At 49.4% G+C, this 13,378-nt stretch overlaps 1 protein-coding gene across 6 annotated transcripts in view; it reads right to left on the minus strand.

Annotated features, from left to right (window-relative positions):
- Window positions 1-5,339: 5,339 nt before the first annotated feature.
- Window positions 5,340-13,378, minus strand: part of RNF185 (ring finger protein 185) — a 33,534-nt gene continuing 25,495 nt past the window's right edge. For all 6 annotated transcript variants that reach the window (XM_007490435.3, XM_007490433.3, XM_007490436.3 and 3 more), the window contains 4 exons: window positions 12,324-12,436; window positions 11,849-11,903; window positions 9,624-9,741; window positions 5,340-7,770 (listed from right to left, as the gene is read on the minus strand). In XM_007490435.3, coding sequence (XP_007490497.1) covers window positions 7,673-7,770; window positions 9,624-9,741; window positions 11,849-11,903; window positions 12,324-12,436 — 384 coding nt within the window. In that variant the 3' untranslated portion in view covers window positions 5,340-7,672. The remainder of the gene's footprint in view (window positions 7,771-9,623; window positions 9,742-11,848; window positions 11,904-12,323; window positions 12,437-13,378) is intronic.

Raw genomic sequence — 13,378 nt, forward strand, 5'->3', positions numbered from 1 at the left:
TGACTCTTTCTGGATAGACCAGATTCAAAAGACCCCACTCATCACACCAAGTACAAGTTCAACCTGAAAACAGGGAGTTTGAAGTAAATGGGCATTCCAGGTACGAGAAAAATACTTTGCTTCCCTCCGACATTTTCCATTCTGGTCACACTGACCTAATGGCTCCCCCCTACATGACATTCCAATTCCCACCTCCGTGGCTTTGTCTAAATGGTCCCCTCGGCCTAGAATGCCCTCTTTGCTCACTTAAACCTCTTAAAATCCCTTGTTTCCTTCAGAGCTCAGTCCAGGTACCTCCTCCCACATGGAAGGACTTGAAGGAACGAGGAGAGCAAATGGTTAATTGTGGGAATTGGAGTGAACCATCCGTCCTGTGACTCAATTCTGTAGCTAGCTTAGTTTCTATTTAATTGTGGGTCTAGTCCAAATTCTGTCCTGTGAGAAGTTTATTCATTTATGGGAATTCAGAGAAAATCGCACTGCATTGTTGGAACCCAGACCTGCCGTCGTTGACCAGAAACAGAGTCATTCCCCAAGATGAATGCTAGGAATTTTCTCACAGTCTCCAGCAGCCCGTATGGTATGTCTTATCTGAGAACTGGCCCTGTACTGATCAGTCAGGTTCTGTTTCTGTGCTCCTTTGCTTGTTTACAGCTCCTTTGCTTGGGGGGAAGTGGGAGCCTTCCTTACTGAATTCAGGGAATTAAACCTGTGGCCCCTCCACTTGGAAAGTCTCTAATCTCATCCAATTAGAAATCAGATGATCTAACATGTTGTTTCCTTTCGTTAAATGGCCTTATTTAATTGTTTTTAATCGATAAAAGTCTGACTCCTATATTTAGGGTCCAACTCCAAGCTGCGGAAGTGGCCTGGTCCCGATTTGTTGGGCAATTGGCATACATTGCTAAATAAACTGATCTGCTCAGAAGATCAAACTTTTGTTTCCTCATCTTTCTCTTGTTACAATATCATTGACTCCCCCCACCCCCACCCCAACGGTATTGGCATCCTCTCCCTCTAGAAATTGCTTTGGATTATTTTACGTAGACTATTTACTTACATCCTTCCAGTCAGTCCCAGATCAAGCAGGCCAAGCCAAGTACGATTCTGTTTCCTTCCCATCCATCAGAGCTAGACGGAAACAAGTCAGCTGTGGTTCCTGATGTCATTCTCACACATTATATACATATGAGCTCCCAGTAATTCCCAGGAATAATCTGCCGCCAGCAGTTTTGTGATCCTGGAGGCTGATTCTGACTTTACTCAGACATGGGACCAAGCTCTCTGCTGAGGGGGTGCAGAGGGGGTCTGGCACCATGTGAAGTCCTGGGAAGAGCCCCTGTAGGCTGCACTTCCCTGGGGGTAGAAGCATTTCCCTTCTTTCAAAGCCAAAAGGAGGCTTGGGCCTAATCTCCTACAGGATGTCTTTCCTGGCTCCCTTCAAACTACTTTGTATTACCCTGGCCTGTTGCATTGACTCGGCTGTGGAAGCGGTGTGGGCTGCCATGCAGACAGGCTGGTGTCCAGATGTGGGCAGGAGCGTACTGGCCTCAGCACGGTGTACCAGCGCTTTTCCTCCTCGGAGCCTGCACAGAACTGGCCAGAGTTGACGGAAAGTTGCCACAGGATGGTTGATATGTCATTAGCATCTCTGGACAGGACTCTGATCTCACCATCCCTCTTGGAATGGGCTCAGGGTTTGGGGACTGGCCTCAATTTCTCTGTGCAACTGTTGTCTGCTGTGGTCCCCGTCCCCCATCCCTTTCCCTTGTATTTAACTATTTGGTACATTTGTATTGTGTGTTGTTTCTTATCCTACTAATTACACCATGAGGTGCTAGAGGGTGCCACAGAGCACAGAGAGCTTGGCCTGGAGCCAGGAAGACATCTTCCTGAGTTCAAATCTGGCATCAAATACTTTCTAGCCAGGTGACCCTAGGTAAGTCACTTTACCCTGCTTGCCTCAGTTTCCTCATCTGTCAAATGAGTTGGGAAAGGAAATGGGCCAACTGTTCCTGTATCTTAGCTGAGAAAATCCCAAATAGGGTCACAAAGACTTGGAACCTACTGAACAACACACACACACACACACACACACACACACACACACACACACACACACACACACACACAGAGGTGTATGCCCCTATATCCATTCAGAATGCATTTGTACTTATCCATCTATCTCTTATGTATCTCATTATCCATGTAGATATCCATCCGACTGTCTGCCCATCCATTCATCTGTCTCTTTCCTTCCCCTTCATAGGATTGGAAAGTTGACAGGGATCTCATCAGCCACTGCATGCAACCCTTCCCACCATAACATGCCCAGCCAGTGGCCGTCTACCATCTCTTAAAGGGATATACCAGCTGCCTTTCCAGGCGGCTCATTCCACTTTGGGGCAGCTCTGTTGGGAAGTTTTTCACCAATCAAAAAGCATCTCTGGAATACCTATTTGCCAGGTGCTTAGAATACAGACTGAAATGACAGTCTGTCCTGGTGGCTGGCATTGGGGCTGGAGTCAAGAAGATCTGAAATTTAAGTCCTGCCTCAGGCACTTATTAGTGGGATAACCTTGGGCAAGTCATTTAACCCCATCTGCCTCAGTTTCCTCAACTGTCAAATGGAGACAATAACAGCACCTACTACCCTTGTTATGAGTCATTTTAGTTGGGTCCAACTCTTGTGACCCCAGTTGGAGTTTTCTTGACAAAGATACTGCAGTGGTTTGCCATTTCCTTTCCCAGCTCATTTTATAGATGAGCAAAGTGAGACAAATAGGGTAGTGACTTGCCTAGGGTCACACAGCTAGTTTGTGTCTGAGCCTGGATTTGAACACAGGTCTTTCTGTCTCCAGACCTGGTACTCTATCCACTTCAATACTTAGCTGCCCAAATTTGTACTTTATTTTACAGACCAAAGAGGGCCAAGGGAGTCTCCTGAGTCATGCCACAGTTGTCTTTGTGCCTCAAGAACACCAATCTGGCATTCATAGAGACCAGGAGAGAAAAAAGCCTGCTTCTAGGGGAACCAGCAAGGAGTGGAATACTCCAGGTGAGGGGTGATGGATGGCTAGTTCTGTGCAGGCTCCGAGAAGGAAAAGCACCTGGTACACCGTGCTGAGGCCAGTACACTCCTGCCCACATCTGGACACCAGCCTGTCCATGGCAGCCCACACCGCTTCCATGGCTGAGTCAATGCAACAGGTCAGGGTAATACAAAGTAGTTTGAAGGGGGCCAGGAAAGGCATCCTATAGATTAGGCCAAGCCTCCTTTTGATGCAATTAGTAGGATGCTGTTTGGCATTTGAAACCCTTCATAACCCAAACCTCTCCTACCTTTCCAGTCTCTACACATGAATCCCCTCCCTGCCACACTCTCTGTCTCTGTCTCTGTCTCTCCCTCTCTCTCTCTGAGCCAGTGACACTAACCTCCATGAACAAGACACAGCATCTTTCAGGTCTAGGCATTTTCTCTGGCGTTCCTCATAGATGGAACCCTTAGCCTCCTCAACTCTGCCTCCTGACTTCCCTGGCCTCCTTTGAGTCCCAACTAAAAGCCCATTTTCTACAGGAAGTCTTCTCTAACCTCTCTTCATTCCACTGCCTCCACTATTAATCCTTCCTATATATCCTGTATGTAACTTGCTTGTATATATATTTATTTGCCCACCTTCTCCCCCATCAGACTGGGAGCTCCTTGAAGGCAGGGCCTCTTTTGCCTTCTTGTATCCCCAGCCACTTAGCCTGGTGCCTGGCCTGGTTTGAACCAGGCAGGGCTCGTTAACCCTCCACTGGAGGAGGGTTGGAGGGGCTGGTGGTGAATAAAGCAAGGATTCCAGCCACAAGGCCACCTCCAAGACAGGGGGGCCTCTCTGGAAGCTAATCCCTTCAGGAGCCAGGAAAGGAGTCAGCCTTTTTTCACTCACCCCCATGGTAGTCCAAAGAGAAGATCCAAGAGCAGTCTTATCCGAAGCAGTCTGAGGTCCCAAGTGGGAGCTCCTCCAAAGTCATGTTGGAAGGAGCAAAGAGCTGGTCACAGGAAGTTGCAATTACTTTTAAAGACCCTTCTTTGAGTCACTTCCTGTGTCTTCCTTTCACTTTATAGGGACCAGTCGAAGTTTTAGAATTTTCTTGGCAGTCAGTCGTTTCTGAGTTGTTGCCCACTCTAGCATGGGGGTTGCAGACCTCCCCTCACTTAAGGAAATGTGGGGGTGCAAACGCTTCTGGTGATTAATCTAAAAGTAAGTGAGGGGAGAGTTAATCCCATCTTTACACTTCCCAATAACATATCTGCTCACAAAGACCAAAGTAGGTCCTGGACATTGTAGGTGTTTAATAAATGTTCATTGAATTGCAATTATGTCAATGAAACTGACTACTAATTGCGTTTTGTCCTTAAATCTTTATCTTTTGTCTTAGAATTAATACTGTGTATTGGTTCCAAGGCAAAAGAGCAATAAAGGTTAGGCAATTGGGGTTAAGTGACTTGCCCAGGGTCACACAGCTAGGAAAGGTCTGAGGCCAGATTTGAACCCAGGACTTCCCATCTCAATGCCTAGCTCTCTAATGAGCCACTTAGCTTGCCCCAAGATGAGATGCCCCAGAAAAGCAGCACTGTTTTCCCTTAAGCAAAAGGCAGGCGAATGTAGCTATGAACTGTTGCATTCAACATAAGATTTGGTGACTGTGAGCTGGTCTCAACTTTGTTCCAAAGGTTCCAAGGGCTCAGGGGGTGTACTTGTGGGAAAGTGTGTATCTAAATCCAAAATGATCAATGTAAAAAGGGGCCCTTATTTGGTGTTTGTGGCTAAGGAAAAAGGAAGATGGTCACCCTGCTTTGTCTTGGAACCACTAGTTAGTTAATGGTCAGGTTTGGAACCCATCTGGTCCCACACCCTCCGCTTCTCTCTGCACAACAAACACTTGGTTAGAGTTTTGCCAACAGATGTATCAGTGCGCCACTGTCACCCTTGGGAGCTGTGTGAGTGACCTCGATCTCCTCTCCTGGAGAGACCTGTAAAAATGGGGGGCTGGCCTAAACAGGGTCCATGGCCCCCATCCTGTGTGTTTACTCTTTGGTGTAGGAGCCCAGGAATTCAACCCTTGGGCAGGAGTCAAGATACTTTTTAAACATGACCTCAAAAGGGTAGGGCTGCTCATTCACAGCTCTAGGCCCCAAAGTCAGATATTGCCCAACTTTGGACTGATGTTTGCGGGTAGGTGGGCGACTTTCAGGCCCCAGAACTGAGGGACAAAAGAGCTTTCTAGAAACAGGGAGAGCAGGGAGCCCGCCCTCGCCAGCCCTCTCCCTATAGCAAGTCCACACTGACAAGTTTCAATGTAAAACCATTTTAATTTTTCTTTCTAAATCAAATCACTTTCACAACAGTGAAAATTAGTAACTGGTAAATGTATCTCAAGGTACATAGTGTCATTGGTGGTCTGTGGCCAGAGCACAGTCCTAATTGATACAAAGGAACAAAAGGGAGAAAAAGAGCCAAGAGCTCCCAAAGGAAGAAATGCATTAACCTGGAAAAGGAAGACGTGTAAGGTCACTGAATGGCCCAGGGGCCCAGGACTGAGGAGGCAGTTCCAAACCTGCTGTGGCCACTGCTTTGGCCTAGCCCCAAAGTAAATGAGCCTCTGATTAACCTCCCTCTGCCTTTGTTTTGTAGATTCCAAGGGATTCCACTTTCTTAATGCAATCCCCATCCTTCTGCCTCTGGCCTCCAACTCCGTCTCCCACAGCCAGGAAGGGACACTGGGCCAACTCCCAAGCCCTGGGCTTCCAGCTCCAAGGGCCTCCCGGATCTGGCCATTTGGGTGAGTGGGGGTCCCAATGGGGATCTTGGATCAGACACATGGGCACCAGCTAAGCGCCTGGCTGTGCATCTCTCTCTCATTGGGTCATAACCAATATGACCCCTACAGAATAGCTGGTTCTGAACCCTTTGAGACTGGGCTGGGGCTTTGGAGAGGGGAGCCTTGGGGGAGGATACAGGTTGGGGGGCTGTCCGTTCGTTCCCTCATCCCAGTATCTTTGGACTCCAGGCTGCTTTCTCCCAAAGCAGAGGCCAGAGTTCCTTCTGGGCTCTACTTCTAAAGAATGAGGAGTGGGCCAGGAGCGGCAGATTTCATATAAGGAAGAAATCCCAACCCTAGAAATACTCTGGAGCTGGGTTTCCTCCAAGGCAATGTTGGGACTCCTTTTGGACCTAAAGATATTCTGGTAAGCTGAGACACAGACACTGAGAGATGGACAGAGAACTGGATGAGATGGTAGCCTGGAACCATTCAGCACCCTACCTTCTTACTGATCAGATTCAAAGAAAAAGTCATTTTCAAACAAGAAACCAAACCAATTATTATACTAAGGTAACTTTCTTCCCAAGATTCTCAATGAAGAGGTGTAAGGAGGGAAGGAAAAATTAAGCAATGATCTAAGGCATCTCTCCCCATCAGGAGTCACCCAACCTTGGCAGCAAACAGGAAGTCTCTTTTAAGACAAAATGTGTAAGGGACTCTATAGTCCTCAAAACTTGGTAAACCCACATCGACGTGGACTCCTCAGAGAGCCTACTGTCTATGGCCCTGCTGAAGAAAGGACAATTGAGGCAGGCTGGCAATGAGCATCCCCCTCCTTCTCTCTTTCAGAAAGAAAACAAGCCTGGAGGTATAGAGGGCCTTTGCCCAGGGGCTGCTTCTGGGAAGGCAGGTTTTCTTCTTCCTGGAGAGATGCAAATAACTAAAACTTAAACTGAATCTTAGAAAGTTTTTAGTGGCTCAAATTTCCCCTCTTCTTTATTGGCAAGAGATCCTCAGAAGCCTGAAAAAAGGTTTGTCTTTGGGGCCTGGAAAGTCTTCACCATTATTCTTCCTGGTAGAGAGAAGCCCTCAAGAAGGGGGCAGGAAGCCTCCAAGCTGAGCTGGGCCACACTTCATTGAGCCAAACAGGCCGTCTCTACCAAGGAGGGAGGTAGCCAATGCCTTTCCAAGGCCAGAAGAAAGCCCAAGGGTCTGGGTCACTGAAATGCTCCAAGCTCCCAGACCTCTTCTGTCAATTCTCCCAGTCTGGTGGTCTACTGCTGTCTGCTCCCAGCTCCAAAGCGGAATCAGGAGGAGGAGCAGGGATGAAGATGGCAGTGGGAGATGGGGGGTGGGAGTGAGGCTGGGAACAGAAGGTGAGCCTCACCCTGACCCCCTTTCCTGCCACTGTGGAGTCAGGCTGGCGTGTGCATAGGTTGCTCACATGGGGAGTCAGGCTAGACTCCTGTCTAAGGAGATGAGATCTACAGGTCTGAGAAATACCATCTGGGCCTTCCCTTTACTTTTACGACGTTACGCTCATACAGATTAGACCAAGGGGGCTTGCCTCTCCCCAGCCCTTCCCCACTTCAGATCAGTTCCCTCTGAGCTGGCTGCCATGGGACCTCTAAGCTGTTCTGTCCCAGGTCCGAGGCTGGCAGGGACCCCATGGAAATGTGGACTCTTCAACCAAAATTTAGCTCATTTCATTCCAAAGCTCTGCTCCCAGAAGCCAGGCTCCTCCAAGGGTTGCTGACCCCATTGATTCCTGGGCCCTGGATGAGCTCAGAGGCTGGGCAGTGAGGGGTTCGACGTGGGGTGGGTGAAGCTGCTGCTGTTTCCCCAGGACGCAGACACACAGTTACGCGATCAAAAGCCAAAACATGATCACCAGAGCCACAAACAGGAAAAGCCGAGACAGGAACTGTTCATCCACATACTGGGGAGTCCCGGGAACAGCTGGGAAAACAGGAAGGAGGACAGTCTCTTAGGACAAACTCTCTCCACTACACAGGCCCCAGCCACTGGTCTGCTTATTTTAAGCAGCATCCTGAAAAACCTCAGCCTCTCAGAGTGAGGGGGGGGCCAACGTGGACCAGAGGGAAAAGCTCGTCCCCAGCAGAACTGACCTTGGCTCAAAGATCTGCCCAAGTGACCTTGTAAACCCTTCGATGGTTCTAACGATTAGAAAGTCTTTTCCCTAAATTAAGATCTAATGTTTCTGTACAAATTCAGTAGGCTGTAGTCAACAAGCAGCACCACCAGTGGGCATACATGTGGTGGCTCTACTGCTTCCACTGTCACTTTTTTGGGGGGTAGGGTGGGGTGCAGGGGGAGGCCTGGGAGTGATGAGCTGAGGGGCAGGAGGGGACAGAGAGCACACGTGTATGGGGTCAGCAGGTGTGTGTTTTTATCTGTGGTTTCAGCCATCCTTGGTGGGTCTTGGACCCATCTCAGAGGTACAGGGGCCCTAAGGTACCACAAAACCCCAGACCACGGAAGAATCAGGACAGTCTCTTTGGACTTCTAACAAATGAGTTGACACCATAATGGCTCCTGGAGACGGGCCTCAGAATACCACCCCAGTTCCATCACACTAACAATAATCAGAAGACAGCAGCACATCACACTGGGCCTAGGTTCAAGGACTGCCTCTGACTTTCACTGGCTATAGGACTGGTGGCAAATCCCTGAAGCCTTCAGTGCCTTGGACAGCTTTCTGAGATTGTCCTAGACCAGCTGTAAATGGGCAGCGTGGAGGGTTTCCCCACTCTGATGATATCATTGGTCTGGACCTCCCTCACTAATGATGGCAGCGCAGAGACCCTGTGCCAATGGGGCACAGGCTGTACCAAATCTTCCCTGGGCAGGAAGGTCTGCCAGTATGCACTGTGATGGAAGCCCAGCTCCCTGGAGTCTAAGCATTTAAGGGAGAGCAGGGGCAGGGGGCTGCATGCTGGGTTTGGAAACTCTGTGTGCCACGTTGCTTCCTACTCATGGGAGCACTTCAAGATCATGTGCAGAGGGGCAGCCAGTTGGCTCAGCAGATAGAGAACTGGGCCTGGAGCTGGGAGGACCTGGGTTCCAATCTGGCCTTGGATACTTCTTCGCTGTGTCACTCTGGGCCACTAGCCCTTGCCACTCTTCTGCCTTGGAAGCAATATTTAGTATCAAGCTAAGACAGAAGGGAAGGGCATAAAAAGAAAAGGTCAGGCCAGACTACAGGCAGCAAGTTATGGGAGGCCACATACACAGTAGGTGGAGTGGGGCCTCCCAAAGGCTGGTCTCACACCGGGAACCTCCCATGGCATGTCTGTTCCTCTCAGGTCAACCACCAGGCCAAAGGGCCAGGGCTCATAGCAGGCAGTCAGGCTGTGAGCCAAGGTTTCCAAATGGTAGAAGAGAAAGTATGCTGCATTTCGAGTCAGGGGCCTGGGTTCAAATTTGGCTCCAGAGTGGCCAGGGAAAAGTTGTCCAGCCTCCTTGGGCTCTGCTGGGGGGCCAGAGGTGATGGCTGCTGGGGCAAAGGGAGGCATTTGTGTGGGGCATGGTCAATGATCAATTTGTTTTGCTTGGTCCTACAGGTAGGTTATAAGGCTTTGGCTTTTCTTTCCTTTTTCAATCAAAAAGGGGAGAGGATGTAGAGCTGGAGACAATGGATTTAGTCCTTTAAAACAAAACGAGAGGGTTATTCTGGGTGAATTCTAAGGCCCCTTCTCAGTCTAGCCCTATGACTCCATCAATTAAACAACAAGTATTTCCTAAGCAGTGTGTCAGAGGCTATAAGACAGCTACTTTTCCCAGTGGCCTACCTGGAGGAGGCCGTCCATCGTTTATGTTAAAAGCTGTGGCGAAGATCCCAAAAGGAAAGGCTCCAATTCCAAAAGACATCTGGAAGCCGCCATCGCCAAAGCCAAAGCCTTGAAATCCCTGGGAGGAAGCAAAGGCAAGAAATGAAAGAGCCATTTTTCCACTCTCCACCATCCAGCTTGCTGGGCCCTACGGCAATCCTGGTCCAAGGTTCAGGCATCCTGTGCTCCTTGGTGCTGGTCAGCCCTCCTAATGTTGAAATTTCTGGGCATGCAGCTGCCAGCAACTTCGAGCTTAGAACAAACTGTGGGAGGGAGTTGGTATATTCTCATTTTACAGATAAGGAAACTGAGGTTCAGTAGGACAGAGATGAAGAACTATACTCCAGAGTCCAATCTCCTCACTCTGTGGATGCAGAAGTTCCAAGTTCAAATCCTGACTCAGGCACTTCCTTGTGAGCTGGGCAAAGCCTTGCCTACATCCAAACCCAAAAGGGGCATTCAGCAAGGATCAGAAAAGGCCTTGTGAGGAGCTTGGGACAGGCTGTCAGGGTAAAGGTGGGGGAGTTGTATGACCATGGTGTGAGGGGCTCATGGATCTCCCAGCTCAGTTCAAAGACTTCTTTCAGGAGTTCTTCCCTCTCTTCCTCCCCCCATCTTGTATTTACTCTGTGCCTAGATCCAGAAGTGTCTACTAGTCTCTGCACAGATGCTTGCACCTGATGGGATAGGGACTGCTGGAGGATAGGCACAAGGCTTGGCTTGCTATGGGCAGCTAAGTGGCTCAGTGGTCAGAAAGCCAGGTCTAGAGTTGGGAAGTTCTGGGGTCAAATCTAGGCTCAGACACTTCCTAGCTGTGTGACCCTAAGCAAGTCACTTAATGCCCATTGCCTAGCCCTTGCCCTTCTGTCTTAGAACTGATACCAGGATAGAAGGTGAGGGTTTAAAAAACAAAACAAAGAAATGCTTGCTGTGATAGGGGATGAGTGGGTCAAGCTGGCCTCTTTTCCTGACCACCTTCCTCAGAACAAGGCCTGAAAGTCCTCCAAGAGGTTTCTGGGGAAAATGATGGCCATGGCTGTGCAGGTGAAGAAGGGCAGTGCATCTACCTCCTTCCCTGTAGGTTCATAGAGACCGTGGATGAGGCCAGACACATGGTCGATGTCCCACAAATGCCAGCTTTTCTCCTGCCAACTGTGTGACTCCCCCTCACGACAGGCCAGCCATACTCAAACTATCTTCCTTGCAGCAGTGGGGGCTGGAAGTGACTGTCACTCCCCCAACCGCTTCCCTTATTCCCCTGGGTTTCCTGGTCCAAGGGAGTGATCCACAGAAGTTTGGGCCCAATGCCACAATGGTATTTGCAGTGGTTGGAACCGAGAAAAGTCCCATGCAGGACCCTCAGTCAGCAGAAAAATGGATGGGAAATAACATGAAGGGAACCTTTGCAAGGGATAAAGGAACAGAAGAAGAATCTGAGGTGCCATTGCTCGAGTCTCCTCCGTTCTCTTTAAACAAGATGGCAGCCAGCCATGAGCACCCCTAGGTGCATGCCTGTGTCTGAGGAGCCCTCGTCTCATGTTCTTTCCAAAGCGCAAGGGGGGATTGTATGTGGCTGTGGCCTGGCCTCAAACCAAACTCCCCTGAGGAGCTGGGGCACCTATTAAGGCCCATCAGCTGATTTAATAAGAGTGCAATTCCCCGGGGAAGAAGTAGCAGCAACTCTGCATCTCCTGCACACTGAAATGTCTCCTTGTCAGAGCCCTTGGGGAATCGGAGACAGCGTGACATTAGCAAGCGCAATGATTTCATCAGGACTTGCTTCCTTGGGCAAGCTTGACTTGGAGCTGCCTATACCGCTGTGAGCCTCAGCCAGGTCCGGGCGGGCTGAGCCTGGGGTCCTGCGGTTCTGAAGGCATCTAAAGCACAGATGCTGGCCATGCTGCTCCCCAGCCAGCCAAAGCTGACCAACAGATGCGGGTTTCCTGGTGGAATTTCCCAGGCTTGTTTCTGGACCCCTGGCAGGATGGGCCGGAAGTGCCAATTCTGCACTAGAGGACGCCTCCAGGCAACTCACTTCAGTCCTCTTTGCCTCCATTTCCTCATCAGTAAAACTTGGATAATGACAGGAGTCTAATGTGTAACCTGCTGTGAGGTCTAAGTGTGGCAATGAATACTTGCTATCAAGTCTTATGACAATGGGATTATCTCAATGGGGATGTTCTTACCCCTCTGTTCTCTGGCTCTGGCCTCTGTCCCTGAGGTCGGGGCGGTGTCTTCTCTCTGAAAAATAAAAATGGGGCTAAATTCACAAAGATTCTGAAGTAAGCCGATGAACAGAGTGCGAATGCTTCAGACCAGGTGTCTGGTGATGATAGTTATTCTCCCTTAAGGGTAATTCTAGCTTCCCTAAATAGACACTTCCTAGCTGTGTGACCCTGGGCAAATCACTTAACCCCCCTTGCCTAGCCCTTACCTTTCTTCTGCCTCGGAACCAGTACACAGTATTGAGTCTAAGGCAAGTGAGGGTTTAAAAACAACAACAAAAACCCCAATGCTGTAGCAGCATGTGTCTATCAGATGACATCATCACCACCCATGGCCCAGCTTTGCCCCACTACTAGACAAAGGTGAAGGAACAACGGGACCTCGAGCCGATCTCCTCCCTCAAGACCCCTTCTCTGTCAAGGGGCTGGCCCTCACCTGGGATCTTGCTGCCCAGTGCTGCCCCTTCCATACAGAGGGATTACTTTATCTCGGCTGATCCCGGCTTTGCACACTGGACACACCTGTCTGTTTGGTCTGGTTTCCAACCACTGAGAAAGAAAAGAAGAAAAACAAAGTAGGTGAATAGACTGTGATGGAAGCACCAGAGAGCTGAAACTAAACCCAGGGCCCACCATGGGCCTTCTCCAGCTCCTCGAGGCCTATGGGCAGGGAGGAGTCTGGCCTAGCAGAGTCGGGGGCCATGCTATGTTATGGCTGACCTCCCCAAATTCTCCCAAAACTAGGCCACCTCCTTGAATCCTCTCCTTCTCTAAAACAATATTTACTATTAATTAACCCCCCCCAATAAGTTCTAGAACACTCTAATAAGATGCTTTGGCCCTGGGAGATGGGGAATGGGATGATCTTCAGCTCTAAGCTTACTACCTGTGGCACCCTGGCAAAGTCACCTTTCAAACCCTGAGCTTCCATTGACCAGGATGCTACAAGAAAGGGAAGTCTTCTTGCCATTGTAATTCTTTCCAAGGCAGAAAAAGGGTCCAGCACTAGAGGAGTCTGCGAATCATCCTGGAGAGAATTCAGATATGCCTGTGCCTACTTTCTGGTCCCTTTGTCCTGTAGGCAGCTCCAAGAGAACTCCCTAGAGCCAACCTCTGGGAAGGCCCATCCAGCTGGGCATCTCAACACTTGTTTCTGACAGTATCCCACCAGGAGCAAAGTTCCACTTTGCCCAAAGCATTCACAAGGACCACCAAGGCCTGACGAATGCTCTTTGTTGGCCCAAATTCAATTCAATCAACTTTTGACTATGTTTTTTGATTACGTTTCTTCTTCCTAAACCCTTCCCAGAATCCAGGCACAAGAACACCTAAGGTGGAATTTTAGCTTCCCTTGATCTTCACAAACACTACTGTGAAATATTATTGTGCCGTTTGAAAGAGTAGAAAATGGAGGCATCTGACATCAAGACCTGGCCACAGCACATGGCTAGTTAAGTCACAGATTGAGATTTGAATCCGGGCCTTTCTGCT

This window comes from Monodelphis domestica, chromosome 3, assembly GCF_027887165.1.
Source record: "Monodelphis domestica isolate mMonDom1 chromosome 3, mMonDom1.pri, whole genome shotgun sequence".
NCBI classification, from domain to species: Eukaryota; Metazoa; Chordata; class Mammalia; order Didelphimorphia; family Didelphidae; genus Monodelphis; species Monodelphis domestica.